The sequence below is a fragment of the Mauremys reevesii genome, linkage group 4 (genome assembly GCF_016161935.1).
Source record: "Mauremys reevesii isolate NIE-2019 linkage group 4, ASM1616193v1, whole genome shotgun sequence".
Taxonomy (NCBI): Eukaryota; Metazoa; Chordata; order Testudines; family Geoemydidae; genus Mauremys; species Mauremys reevesii.
Window position 1 is genome coordinate 125,659,855 of NC_052626.1, and position 14,705 is coordinate 125,674,559.

Below are 14,705 nucleotides of genomic sequence, written 5' to 3' on the forward strand. Positions count from 1 at the left end.
TTATATGACGATTAAAAACCAGAAGCTGTTTTTCACCCCATTAACCTTTGTAACTTGCCTGCTTCGTTGAAGAGCATCTTAATCTCTGTTGGGCTTCAGATTCTTGTGAATGTCTTTAGAAGGTCTGTAAGCAGCTTTTAGTTGCAGTGACACAAAATCAGAGCAAGGAGGCCTTCATGTTAAACACCTAGACCTACCAGTGTCTGAAATGGCAAGTGTGCCTTAGAATTAGCACTATTAGGAGTGGAGCAGTAGAAGGCCCCAGATTGCAAAACTGCTAGGCAGTCATCCTAGCTTTGGTTGTGATTTGTCTGAGCAGGGCATTCTCAGATACTTGTAAGGACTATCCAGATGATTCCTTCAGGAGGTTGTGGGAAAACAGAATTGGGTAACCCTGGCTCCACAATTAGGGCAGAGTGCGCCTAAGGACACTGGTGAGCAGCTCAGTCTTTTCGGGGGGAGAGCGGGTATGGCTAAGTGCTAATGGTCAGGAATGCTGCCCTGGCACAGCACAAGCAATATTTCATGTACTTGTCCCTTAACTAAACCAGCTTTGTGGTACTTGGATGGAAGTGTCATCCATTCAGGGCTCCCACTGATACTGACAAAGGAGGGTCAGCTGCAGTTCCTGTTCCCAATGCCAGCAGTTAGCCTGGAAGAGTCTGGAGTAGGAAACTTACTAAAGATCTGTGCCATAACGGGTTGCTATTGAGGCTTCTCAGGGTGCTCTGTCCACGTGAAGCTACCAGCCCCCTCCATTCTGAGAACAGCAACTCTGAGGGCTCTGTGACAAGTTATAGTTCCCTGTTTTCAGGACTGGGGAAGAAAGCAGCTGATAAATTTTTATTGGTTTAACCTAGCAATAGATACTTCATGTCTGACCTTACTTGGATGGTATTTAATGAACTGCTTTCTGGAGAGAGAGACAGTCCCTGTTAGGGCATGTAAGGGGTATTAGGACATGCCATGGGCAGGAATTACCTGGAGGACTAGACTCACCTGGGCAAGATGGATCAGTGGTAGGTGTGGGTCGTGAACCACCAGTAGAAACGTACAGTAGGTGACTATGCACAGAGTGCCTGACACATAGTATTTTAACTGGACTCTCATTCGAAGTGGAGTTAGGATGATCTCAGATCTACATCCTGAGAATTGGTTACTCTGGTATGCGTAATGGTGTTGTTGGAGGATGGGAGATGGCCATGAATTAACCTGCTAGTCTGCTCCTGTTCTTGACCTAGAAAAAGAAGTTGCATAGCAGCCAAATTTCTGCCTGTCTGAGGATTCACCAGGCGCTTGTATGCCTGAAATGAATAGTAACATTCCTCCTTCCCTTCCTCCTTGTGGCTAGAGTTAATAAACATGATGATTTTCTTCCGAAAATACGTGAATTCAAGCCATCACCGTTTTAAAAGCTTCTGAACTCAAAAGCACAGCGAGAGCCTGCTGCTTACGAGAAAACAATTCCAACCTCCCAGGAGGAAATCATGCCATGGAAATAATCTTTCTGTAGAATAATTAATCACTGACGGGAGCAGTAGCATTTCAAGACAGTTTTCCAGGCCTGTTAAAATCAGTAACTGTAAATACGAATTACAGAATCAAATCTGCAGTTTTCTAAGCTTGCTGCCAGGCTTTGTGTCATAAAGAGGATGGATGCAGGTTGATACTGAGCTTTTTATTCTGATAAAGTTTACAATCCTAGTTTTGGAATGAAAAAATAACACGTAAAAGAACAGGTAGTCTCCAGGCATCATGGATGTGACCTCCAGAGCAAAATGTGCAGCCAACAGTCTCCAGATCCACCGAGCTATTGTTAGGGCCAGCTGATTAAGTCAAGGAATACAGTGCTCACAATTGTGTCCTGATCTCTTTGTTGCTGGGTTCCTGCAGCCTCCAGAGGAAAGGTCCCAGGATCTCTGATCTCGAGGCAGCAGTTGCATTGTTCTCTCAAGCAAGTGGAGAAGGTGCCTAATTCACTGGCAATGCCAGAGTCCTGGAAGGACATGCAGACCCATTTTCTCCTGGGTGGCGATGTCAATCTGGTGCTGTATGTTGTAAGTCTTTGTGTGTACTCTTGCTGTGATTAATCTGACAAGCGATTATAGAGGAAGTTTTTGAGATTCCACGTTTGTGTCTTGATGGCATTTTCTCAGCTGATGAATAGAAAAAAAAAACACTATTTTTTTTTTTTTTGGGTCTCCCAGCCACACTAAAGCAGCCTGGGATATGACAGACTAGCAGGGTTCTTTCTGGTTAGCATGTTATCACCAGTAATAAACCTACTGACAGCCAAATTTATCCCGTAGGTGTTGGCTTTACCAGGAAAATACGCTTTTTATCACATGGTAGCATCCTAATGTAGCCAAAGCAGTATTTAGTTTTCCTGTGTTAGCAGGTTGAGGTTTGCCCTGGGGCCTCTGTAGAGTTTACCTCAGCCAGCCAACGGATGTGAAAACTAAAAACCCTTGTCCAAACACTGAATTCCCCTCTTGCTAAATTGTCATTGGATATTTTCACCCATTCCAGTCATTGAAATTGCTGTAGATGCACTTTTCCTGCGGTATGGAACTCGCTCAGACTTGCTAGATACTAGTAATTGAGAGTAATCCTGCCCCTCCCCCTGCCCCCTTCGCAATTGGTGCTTTGGGATCGGTTTGTATTTTCCCTTAAACTCCAGTTTATTCTGGGAGAACAGGCACTGGGGTTGGTTTCTGGGTGCATTTATAAGAACCATGTGTATAAAATTAGATCTGTACAGAAGTTACATGCAGCAGTATAAATGTAGCCCACTGTTCCAGGAAAGGTGATTTAATTGACTAAATGCATTCATAATCTCGGAGAACTGTAGGACCCCTAGTATGTATCGGGGACAAAATCCAGATGGCTTTTAATCCCATGAAGGGTGACTATGTTGCTGGAAGAATTGGGGGTGTCAGTCTGATGGAGTTGCTGGTTGATTTGAGCAGCTAGGTAAAACTGCCAAAGAAACTTACCAGCCCAGGTAGAGAACCTATTTACTTGCCTTTTGCCATGCTCATGAAAAACTAAGGACATTTTACTCACCTGTCTGATCCAGATTTACCATGAATGAATACAGCACTGGATTAGGCTGTGGCCTACCCGTGAAGACTGTGGGCTATCCATCAGTGCAGAAGCAGTTAACATTGTAGTAAGACTGTAGTGTGCCATTGAGATTGGTCGGTAACGCAGCTGCACAATGACCAAGAATGGAAGTATCTAATAGCATAGCTGACCTGTGTTTCCAGCATTAGTTTCAAATGGCTAGGGGAGAACGGGGGTCATTTTGACCTTTCAGTCTTAAGACACAGCACTGTATCTGGAGAGGTCAGAATGTCTTTGTCTTCTGTCCTTCTGCCATAGACGGAGCAAAATTAAATACCGTTTGCATTGTTGCACTTAGAAATACCTGGAAAGCATTGGAACTGCTTGAAATACAGTGGAACTGCACTACGTCTCATTGATTGCGAGGAATTGTACCTTTCAGTTATTGACACGTGTAATTAAAACTAAGGCCCCAGTCCTGCACTTGAGGTCTGCCTATGCTCGTCGGGGCCTATAAATGTTGTTCAATGCTTCATACTAGACTTCTAAATGTACTGTGGCAGATTTAAACATTAACAGATGAGAATCTTTCTTTTTAGCAGAACAACCCCACCCCCCTCCCCCGAAAGAACAGAGCTTGGTGTGATCCAGTGGATCGATCACTGGAGTGAACCTGGGTTCTGATCCTGACTCTGCCACTGTCTTTCTGGGTGGCCTTGGGCAAGTTGCTTCCCCTCTCTGTGCCTCAGTTTCTCCATTTGTAAAAAGAAGGCCATGCTGATCTTCCTCTGTAAAGTGCCTTAGCTGTATTCATAGAAAGCTCTGTGTAAGAGCTAAGTATTGCGTTGTTCTGCCTACTTAGCACTGACGTGCTGGGATTAAAAATATTTTCCTTGCTATTAAATGCTGTGCTCCACCCAGTCGGAAAAGCCACTTCCAGCAGAGTGAGAAGTTTGGGTTCCAATAAAAGACATTTTAAAGATTGCTTTTGGCCTTGGAAGCCCGAAGCTGCCTGTATCCACAATGAAAAGGTGGATAGCCCTGCTTTCCAGCCCTCTCTTGGGAAAAACCAGACTAGCTGGCTTGTGAGCCTTACAAGCAAACCTAGCCCATCCAAAGGAGATGGCCTGGGTGGCTGCATTCCACAGCAGTGCAGTACAGGGGAGACTCTGCACAGTCAGTATGTAATTGGAGTTTGAGAGATTATGAAGAGGATTTTCCCCTTAATGCCAGCTAGAGAGCCCAGCACATGAACAAGTAGGATGGCTAGAATTAACTGGAGGACATCACTGAGTGTGCAGTCAGACCTGGCTCTTACCCTGGCTTGGGTAAACTCGCCTCCCCAGCCCCCTTCTCAGCCAGTCAGGAAATACCCTGTTAGTTTGTTGCAGATGGGGTTTGAAGAGGGTTTAATGCTGGAATAATTCATTTGATTAGTAAGCTGCTTGCAATGTTTGATAATATTTTTAGACGGGGCAGATTTTGCTAAGCTGCAGAGTTCAGATGAGCTCCGTTAAAGCCGGCCTGGGGATTACTGTGGTTAATTCAGCACTTGGTTTCTTTAGCAACCAATTTCCCTGGATCCAAACTCACCTTTTTAGAACTGAAAAATCTTGGTGCAAATGCCAAGATAAGGAACCCTTTTGAGAATGAAGATGGCATTTGCCTACAACATGATGCAAAGGAACTGCCAGTGGGGGCAGCATTAGGAATGGGGGGAAAAGGGGTTGGGTGTACTGGTGGGGATTAGCCATGCAGCATTGTTGACTGCAAAGGGGCTGTGTGGGTTAGTGATAGACCATCATGTAACCTCTCCTGCTTCTGGTCAAATCCCGAACAAGCTTTTTTCAAGAGAATATTCATGCAGAGGAGGGTTGAATTTGAAATCACTTTTGGACTAGAAAGAGGCTTTTCCCATGACTCTATTGATGACCATGCCATAGTTACAGTGAACTTGGATGATTTTGGGGATGAGAGCTTCAGAAGCAATGGTTCATGCATGTGCCAGGCACTGACTGACAAAATGAAGCAGTTACCTGCTCTTTTCACAAAGTACATGTATATGCTTTTCTCCTCCCATGTTCCCAGCCCTGAAAGTCTCTCCTGCCTTTAACTCAGTCTAAGAAAATTCTCAAACTAACATTTTAAACTTTTTTAATGTCTGCAGCTGCTTTGGGGGGCACCCCCCTCCTGTCTTGGTTTTAAATTCTTGTAGGAAGTGGGAGCTTGCATTTTTAAAGCTGCTAATCTTTCTCCCTAAAGATATGTCAGTAATGTTGTGTATAAGTTCCCCCTCCAATCAGCTTGAAAAACCCCACACCTTCTTTGAGGAAGATTGTTGCAGGCAACAGGCCATGAACAGAGTCCAACAAACTGTTCCTGGATTGAAAATTTAGCGCATTCTTTAACATCTGATTGTCAGCCTGCCAGCTCCTGATCTGCACACAGAGTACACTAATTCTACCTGTTTGTTCTTTATCTGTCAGTAACCAAATATTCTAGGACATTGCTGTTGTGATGGCCTCTTTATTATTTTCCACCTAAAATAAATCAGTGTGAAATAACTGCAAAAGCAAACTGTGTAAACTATATTTAACTACTCCAGTAAACCAAATTCATCCTACTGCATGCATGTCACATGTCTGCTGGTAAATCCAGACTCGAGGACATACCAAACTGCAACAATCCTGATAAGGAAGAGCAAGCTAAAAAAAGTTACTTTCTGCAATCACAGCTTTAAAACATACAGCCGCCTTGGTTGGATCTAAGATTGTCTTAATCTGCTTCTAGTGCAAGTGGGTTGTGTTCTGGTTTCTGGATGCCAGTACTACTGTTTCACTAGCCTGAGGGTTCCTTCTTAAAAGTTAGCACTCATTATGAAGAGCAGTGTCAAGGTAACTTACAAGAACATAGCATGGCATTTTGAAATGGCTATTACTAGAGCCCTGTGTGGATACCAAATTTGTTTCTGTGTCCGATCCACAGATATCAGCATCTGCGGATTTGCGGCAGTTTAGATATAAAATTTAGTTCCTCATCCATCTGCAATCTGCAAAAATGGTCCACGGATTTGCAGGGCTCTAGCTATTATTTTGCCTTGAGCCCTTGTCTGTTATGGACACACAGAGGTGGCACGCACTTCATGTGGTAAATGTAAGCCCTGTCTACTAGCCTGAAAGCCCTGGCTGTTAAAAACCACCATGCTGAATATGTTTGTATAACTTAATGGTGGCCAAATTGTTTTCCCTGCTTGTGTGGAGAAAACCGCCTTGGTTCAACCCTGGTAAGGAGTGAGCTTTTGTTGTCCAATTCCCACCATTGCTAGCATAGGTTCAACTCTACTCAGATAGTAGCAGTGGGAGCCAGACTGTAGAAGACTTGCTGGTGTCCACTAGCATTTCAAATAGTCACTTAGATGTTGGACTGAGTGGCTCTGGACAGTGTGGTGATTAAAACTCCAGTGGCCAAAGGAGCCCTCTCTTCACGAATGCTCCTGCTCTTGCTACCATAATACAGCCCACAGTGGTAGTGACAGAAAACTATTGGTGAAAATCCCTAATGTAAACACACTATAGGGCCTAATTCATAGAATATCAGGGTTGGAAGGGACCTCAGGAGGTCATCTAGTCCAACCCCCTGCTCAAAGCAGGACTAATCACCGACAGTTTTTTACCCCAGTTCCCTAAATGGCCCCCTCAAGGATTGAACTCTCAACCTGGGTTTAGCAGGCCGATGCTCAAACCACTGAGCTATCTCTTCCCCCGCCCCGATTCAACGACCTTCCTCCAGTCACCTCAATAGAACCTGCATCCTCTTAGAAGGAACCAAGTTTTAGCCTTGAATTTGATCATGATGTCTGTCCATACTGACAAGAATAAACTGGTATGACATGGTTTAGCCACAATCATGTTTAACCATTACTGTTCTTGTACGGTCATTTATTAGAACTTGTTCCCAAGAAGGCATCCTAAAGTAACTGTACCTACTTGAGGGTCGATTTCATTTTCAGGAATCTTATCACAAGGTTCTCTCACTGCTTCAAATCCTATTCATTGTAAGTTATAGTCCTGGACAGAGCAATAAGCCTGGCAGTTGAGTAATGGTGGCAAATAAATTGCTCAAGTGTCTCCTGTATGACAGTGCACACTGATCAATCTGTCCCCCGTTACTGTAGCACCTCACAGTATTTTATTTCTTTCATATCACTTAACCTCTCTGCCTCAGTTCCCTATCTGTAAAGTAGGGATAGTAGCAGTGCCCTGCTGCATAGAGGGTTGTGAGGGTAAATACGTTAATGATTGAGAGGCATTTAAGTACTACTGTGATGAGGGCAGATAAGTACATATTAGATATTTATCCTTACAACCCCCCTCTGAGGTATGGCCATGCGGTTATCCCATTTTGTACAGATGGGGGATCTGAGGCAGATGGAGACTGAGTGACCTGCCCAAGCGCACCCAGGAAATATGTGGCAGAGCAGGGAATTGAACCCACATCTCCCAAGTTCCAGGGTAGCATCTTTCCCACTGGACCATCCTCCCTCTCTTGGCTGATGGGTTTCAGTCTTCGTTCTAGCTGCTATTAGGGGATTGAGACAGTGTTAGTTACAAAGGATCTATAAGGTCATTTGATCATTTTGATCACATCTCTCAAGCCGGGAAAACAAGCCTTGCAGGTGTTTGTCCTTGTTATGCTCTTCCTGTATTCCCACTTACTGAGAGAGGGATGTTCAGATATATTGAGTCAGATTAAAACCCTTTTCAACCAGGGCCTCTCCAGGGAAAGTCCCTTCATGTCAGCCCTGGTACGAACACTTCAGCTGCAACAACATGTACCCTTGCTACTGTTTATCTTCGCTATTTCTGTTCTTTTCATATCTTATACCATGCCCATCACCATGGTATCTGAGCACCTAAGATGCCTATTCCCTTGGAATCTGGCTGTGAACAGATCAAGATTGTTGTACACTTGGTTTTTAGCAGTGCTTCCTGCAGGATTTCTCTGGTTAGAGCAGCACAGCTGCTCACTGGCCTGAGTGTATTTGGGCTCAGTGGGTGGACAAGTTCTCCTTGGGGTGGGTCACCTTGGATTAAACATTTGTTCCTCCCCACCCCTGAGGTCCGTCTCAGTTTGTATCTCCCCGCTTCTGAAAGCATCCAAGGAAGCTTTTGGTTTTAATGGTTTTGCAGGTCTAGTTAGCTGTGTAGAACCCCTCTAATACCAGCTGCCTCAACTTTTTAATATTCTCTTCAGGACTCTCTTCTAACTGTGCTGCGCCCTGGCTCAGTGCGGGGCTTTGTTAATATACACTCAGGATGATATTTCATCCCTGCTAAAAGGTACAGTTAAATTACATGCCTCACAATCAATGAAGGGGTCAAACAGGACCAGGGAACGCTTTGTGGGGTTTATCATCATATATGGGACTCTGTGCTCCACTTCTATAGGTTGCAAGAGCAAACCAGTATTTACTGGCTTTTCAAAGCCAGTTTTATTTCCCATTTAAAGAGGTTCTGGGGAAGAGATTTTCAAATACTGTGCCCAAAACTTACACTTATTTCCCTTTCACATCTTCCTTATCACCTCAAGGTACAGAGCAAGAATGTTTTCACTCTGATCATACAGTATGTTCCAAAAGCTGAATTCTGAAGCAGTTTGGGACTAACCCTGGCACTTTCATTCCCCTCTCATACTAGGATTTTATGAGATAGTGGGCAATAGAGTCCTGAATTGAGTCTCGCTGCTGGATGAAGCGGAAGGATAGGCCAGCTAAGAGCTCTGATTACAATTGAAACATCTGTAATAATAGCAGAGGAAACTGAACATTAATACAATGTCAACTGCTTTTTGTTGAAATGTTCTTACTTTTCAGCTTTTACCCTAGTGCCAGGTCCTCCTTTAATGTAATTTTTGGGATTGCAGTGTTTTTAGTCCACGGGATGCTGCTTCCCTCCTGGGGTAAATGTCTTTTGAGGCCCTGTTCACACTGCTCCAGCTAATATCTCCCTTCTACCCTGATTCTTGCCATTGCATCTTCACTTGCTACCCAGTCTAACCAAATCAGTGCACAGTGTGAAGTTTTAGTTTCAATGCGTAATCTGCTATACGAGTGACACCTGTGCTTTTTGTCACCAGCGGGTTTGCCTATAAGAGATGATCACCCAGTGTTCTGTGTTTGAAGGATTACTCCAACCATTCTCACCTTGGGTCTCAGAGAGCCTGGGAAGGGTTCAAAGAGATGTTTCAAGGTTTTCAGGAAAGTATGCTGGATCCTTGCTTAACCTGGGGTGTCGGGTGACTAATCTGCATTAACCTGCTGCTGACAGAGATGACTGAAGAGAGAATAGCCATTATTGAGCAAAGTGTGACTTTGGTTCCTTCTGAGGCAGAGCTGTTAGCTCTGGTAAGGGAACATTGTGTAATGCTCCTTTGTTACTGCAGCAGTGGGGACAGAGAAAGGAGCCCATGGGCAGAGCAGAATGAGTCACTAGAGCGTTTCCTGCGAATTTCTGCTGTTAGCTCTTACTCCTTTGCACTTCTCAGCAAATCCAGTTTGCGGATGACATGCAGGAGTTCAGCAAGTTCCCAACCAAGACTGGCCGCAGGTCCTTGTCTCGCTCCATCTCGCAATCTTCCACTGACAGCTACAGCTCTGGTAAGTGTGTGCCTAGCCCCGCTCTGGTTTCCCTGCTATAGTCCCTCCCATCTGGGATTGGAAGCACTCAGCGGGGCTTGGGGTGGGGTGCAGTATGCGAACAATTTTGGGGATTGCCTCCAGCTTGGATACTGGTCACGTTTCTTCACTAAGCCCGAGAGGCTTTTGTCTTGCCAAGGCTCCTCTTCCCCAGGTGCTGACTCAAAAGCCTGCGAACACCTGAAACTGACAGGTCTGTCCGCATTCTGTTACATCCTGAACACTTTGAGTGGCCCTTACCTTCGCTGTTGGAGTGGGCTTTGCAATGAGACCAGACATCCTGAAAACAAGAACATTTCTCTTGTCTAATGTGCAATTAAAGCCAATCTATTGCTGGGTTAGAGACGTCTCACAACTCAAAACAACCCCTTTAACATTGTTTTGACCATTTTCAAGGCGCTTTGAAAATCTTAACAAAGCAGCTCCACTTATATAACGTTTAGTTTTCTGCTAAATCGTAAAACCACCTTGTCCATGTTGGCATTTACACTCATGAATGATTAACTTGTTAACAGAGCTGCCTTTAAGAAATTAGAGAATTTAAATGCAAAGTTCTTGTTAGATGTTTGTTTTCCCTTGCAGTGTTGGCAACATAGACATTGCAGCCTTGTGCTAGCTCATGACAGACAGGAAGTGAAACTGACTAAAAACGCAGCTGGTAGAAGGTAATTGGCCTGTTGAGCTTCTGAGATTCTCCTGTTGTGTTTCTTTCCTGGTTTAGCTGCATCCTACACAGACAGTTCTGATGATGAGGTCTCCCCACGAGAGAAACAGCAAACCAACTCCAAGGGCAGCAGCAACTTCTGTGTGAAGAACATCAAGCAGGCAGAGTTCGGGCGCCGGGAGATTGAGATAGCTGAACAAGGTAATGGGATGTCTTCCGAGCCAACTGGGCTGTATTCCTGGTTGGTACCATAAACCAAACCAGGGCATATCCTGAAACCTCCAGTTATGGTCAGCAAATATCTTGATGTTCTCCTTGAGGCATCAGCAAGCCATGTAGGAAAGAACTGAACTCCTCTGACAGGTGGTGTGTTAGTGACAAGCCAGGCAGGGTTTTAAGTACCCAGTCTTGTGAGCAGCAGGAATGTTCTGATGGATTTTGATGGGGAAGTTCGACATGTGAAGATCTCAAAGCACTTTCCAGAAAGAGAAACTGGTGGCACCATCAGGCCCATTTCTTTAGATCTCATGAAAAGTGGTGACTTGTATTTTAAAGTGGGATTTGATGGAGCTTGGCTGGTTCAGGGAATGATGAAGGATGTGCCTTCAAACTCTACCCACCCACCCATTGTCCAAGCCACGGAACATGGAAAAATTCCCATTGTAAAGGTACTTGCAGGGTGACTGTCTTGGGAGGAAGGACTACATTATAATATGCTCTTACCTTAAATACTCACTTTAAAAATGCCCCACTCTGTTCCTGGGTGTGTACCAGTCTGACTAGATGGATAGGTAGGGGGGCAGGAGCTGGCCTGGTGTCCTGGCAAAGAGGCCTATGTGGAGAATAACCACTGATGGACAGAGACCTCGTTAAAAACCCTCTGTTCCTTTCACAGACATGTCTGCTCTGATTTCACTCAGGAAACGGGCCCAGGGAGAGAAACCTTTGGCTGGAGCTAAAATAGTGGGCTGTACACACATTACAGCACAGACTGCGGTGAGTACTCCTTGGGCTCAGGGCTTTGTGGGTGGAGGGAGGAGGAAGAACAGAGACTGGCTTTTCCTGTTCTCTGTTATCTGTGTGGATAATCTTGGGAACTTTCTCAGCCTTGGGGGAATACGAGGAAGTGTTTCAATATTGCATAAACACACATGAGCAAGTTGTCCCCATTTTCACACTTCCTAGAGGGGTGTGTGTGGGTGTATGTAACTGCTCTGCAGCTGCATTTTCCAATATGGCTGCTCCAGGATCCCAATCAGCAGATGTTTCCACTCTTCAGTGCAAATGGTCTATGGTTGAGTAACACTGTCCCCTTCCTGCTCTGTGCTGGAGTTCCCTAAATCCAGACGGCCATTACAGCTTCCTCTTGGGCTGACTGTCGGTTTGCTTCTGTCTCCAGGTGTTAATTGAGACACTGTGTGCGCTGGGGGCTCAGTGCCGCTGGTCTGCTTGCAACATCTATTCCACTCAAAACGAGGTGGCTGCTGCCTTAGCTGAGGCTGGTGAGTACTGTGTGAGCAGCAAGAGAGGAGAGAGATAAATGCAACTTACGCCGGTTTTGCATTGCGCCGCCAGTGTTTTTGTAAATACCGTGCTCACCCAGACTCCTCATTGCCACTTCACAGCCCCTCTGGAGAAACATTCCAGGGAGTCCACAGAGCTCCAGGACTACTTAGGCGTGACTAGATTACCCCTAAACAAAGGGCAAGTTTGGATACTCTGGACAGCTTAGCAGCGCCATCTCTGCTCCTGCCTATTCCAAATTAGTTGGCAAGCCAGAGGCGGTTGCTTTTACTTCATCATACATTTCTCTGGTGCCTTTCAAGGAATCCCAAACCACTTTACAGTCTGGGTGTAGGAATCATACTTTGTCCACCACGTCAGTGCAGTCATTTCTGGAGTGGGAGACAACGGTTATTCAACAGTGCACTGGAACGTGGGCCAAGAGCTCAGGGCAAGTTTATACCATTGGCTTACCCTTGACTGAGCTTGCTGTTCACCTCTGTTCAGCTGTACCTTTCTCAGCAATGTTAGTGTAGACTTGCATCCGAAGAAGTAGGTATTCACCCACGAAAGCTCATGCTGCAAAACGTCTGTTAGTCTATAAGGTGCCACAGGATTCTTTGTTGCTAGTGTAGACTTAGGGAGCCGGGGGAGTTCAGCAGCACAGGAACCATCTTGCATGTGTTAGGCCCGGCCCGCGGTGTCTGCTGGCCTCGTTCAGCTCCCTCCCAACGGAGCAGCAGCAAATGTCTTTATTTGTCTCCTCCCTAGGTGTTGCTGTGTTTGCCTGGAAGGGGGAGTCGGAGGATGATTTCTGGTGGTGTATTGACCGTTGTGTTAACATGGATGGTTGGCAGGCCAACATGGTAATGGGAGGATTTCCCAGCCTTTCCTCTGCTCCTCCCACACAGAGTATTCCACTGCCTGGCCTCCCCCCACAGAGCACTACTTTGGTTTCCAAGAGCTGTTAATGGAAAATAGATTAGATTACCTTGTGGTTTTCACCGGCCAGACGTCCTCTTGTATGACCAGTCCCTGGGTGTATCAGTGGAGCGTTTTTCTGCCTCTGCATAGAACGGGGCTGAATGCTGGTCAGGAAGGGGAGTTCCCAGAGATTGTGCTGCTCATGCTGTGTTTTAGAGCCTGCGGCTAGATAGCCGAGGTGAACTGGCTGTGGGGAGGACAGGAGACTTGCAGGGTGTATGACTAGGCAGAAGTCTCAAGAGGCCTATAGATATTATATGTATTGGGGCCTAGGCCACACCCAAAATAGTCTGATTTAACTCAGTGACTGGAGTACAAACCAGTCCCTGTGGTCCGCACCTCAGCAGTACATCCTGGCAAAGCCATACTTGTGGGTCTTATAAAACTCGCATGGAGTTCATAGGGGTGGCCTGTCCCCCCAAGTCCAGTTTCTTGGGATCTGCTCCCTGACTGGGATCCGTCTTCCTCCCTCACCTAGGAAACAAGCCCGTTAGCAAAGCTGTGTCTAAGCCTTTCCCCTGAGATGGTTACCTTTTGAGTTGGGCATAGACTTCTCGGCTCCTGGGTGAGCCTGTGCAATGTTTAGATACTATTAATGCCTCTCAGGCCAAAGATTGGAAGTGGTATACAAACAACCCTTCCAGTCCCCCTGTGAGTCAGTAGTTATCCCATTTTACAGAGGGGAAACTGAGTCAAGTTACATGCCCAGAACCACACAAGAAGTCTCTCACTTGGGAATAGAACCTAGGAACAGAAATCCTATTTTAATGGGGCTTTTCTGTAGCTGACAGTGACCTGGCTTGCTGGCAGTGGAAGGACTGAATGTCCTTTGCTTGTCTCTGCTTGTTCCCTAGATCCTGGATGATGGTGGAGATCTGACCCACTGGGTTTATAAGAAATATCCCAATGTTTTTAAGAAGATCCGTGGCATCGTAGAGGAGAGCGTGACTGGTGTGCACAGGTAATGGACCCAGGGACAGCCAAAATCTAGCCCTTTCACCACTCTCTTGCTCATGGCAGGCAGCTGCTGCTGTTTTTATTCTCCATGGTATCTGCTCTTGCATGGTAGCTAGAAGAGACTAGCAGTCAATGTACTTTTTCTGGTTATGTGAGGTAAGGCCTTCAGGTTTCCCTGACCCTCAGTGTTCACACATGCACTATGATTGCTTCCAGGAAATGACAGAAAATCATAAAGGGCCTTAGGCTCTGATGTCAAGGTGCATGCTTTAGCTCGGCAGTCACTTCCTCTGCTCTACCCATTTGGCCTTGGATTGCATCTGTCCTGAAAACCTGGGAGCTGTATGTTCTGTGGCAGTTTGCATCCCGGGCTACCAGCTCCCCATCACTAGTACTAGGCTAGGAGGTTACAGTGGTCCCGTCTTTCTCGGGGGCATGGTGTTAATTCGGATCCCGTTTGCTTTGCTGTGTGCAGATCTCTAGTTTGTCTAATGGAATGGTTTCTGAGGTGTCCTTTCTCCGTGCAGGCTGTACCAGCTGTCCAAGGCTGGGAAACTGTGTGTCCCAGCCATGAATGTCAACGACTCTGTCACCAAACAGAAATTTGATAACCTGTACTGTTGCAGAGAGTCCATCTTGGACGGGTGAGTCTGATCCTTCAGGATACGCAGCCTTTCCCTTCCTTTAACTTGTGCCGATAGATTGGTCTTTCTCTGGCTTCTGGGGTGTTTAAATCAGACTCTGTCGTGTCCTAGTTGAGTGTAGCAGTGTCTGGTCACATGGTGGGCTGTCGCTTTGGAGTATCACCCCATGCAGACTGCTCTGTCTGGAACACTC

General features: G+C 45.8%; 1 protein-coding gene across 2 annotated transcripts in view; it reads left to right on the top strand.

Annotated features, from left to right (window-relative positions):
- The window catches only part of AHCYL1 (adenosylhomocysteinase like 1), a 38,216-nt gene that overhangs the window by 13,635 nt on the left and 9,876 nt on the right, over positions 1–14,705 (top strand). For both annotated transcript variants that reach the window (XM_039537368.1, XM_039537367.1), the window contains exons 2-8: positions 9,610–9,721; positions 10,482–10,625; positions 11,320–11,420; positions 11,824–11,926; positions 12,699–12,793; positions 13,766–13,872; positions 14,396–14,512. In XM_039537368.1, the coding sequence (XP_039393302.1) occupies positions 9,610–9,721; positions 10,482–10,625; positions 11,320–11,420; positions 11,824–11,926; positions 12,699–12,793; positions 13,766–13,872; positions 14,396–14,512 (779 nt within the window). The remainder of the gene's footprint in view (positions 1–9,609; positions 9,722–10,481; positions 10,626–11,319; positions 11,421–11,823; positions 11,927–12,698; positions 12,794–13,765; positions 13,873–14,395; positions 14,513–14,705) is intronic.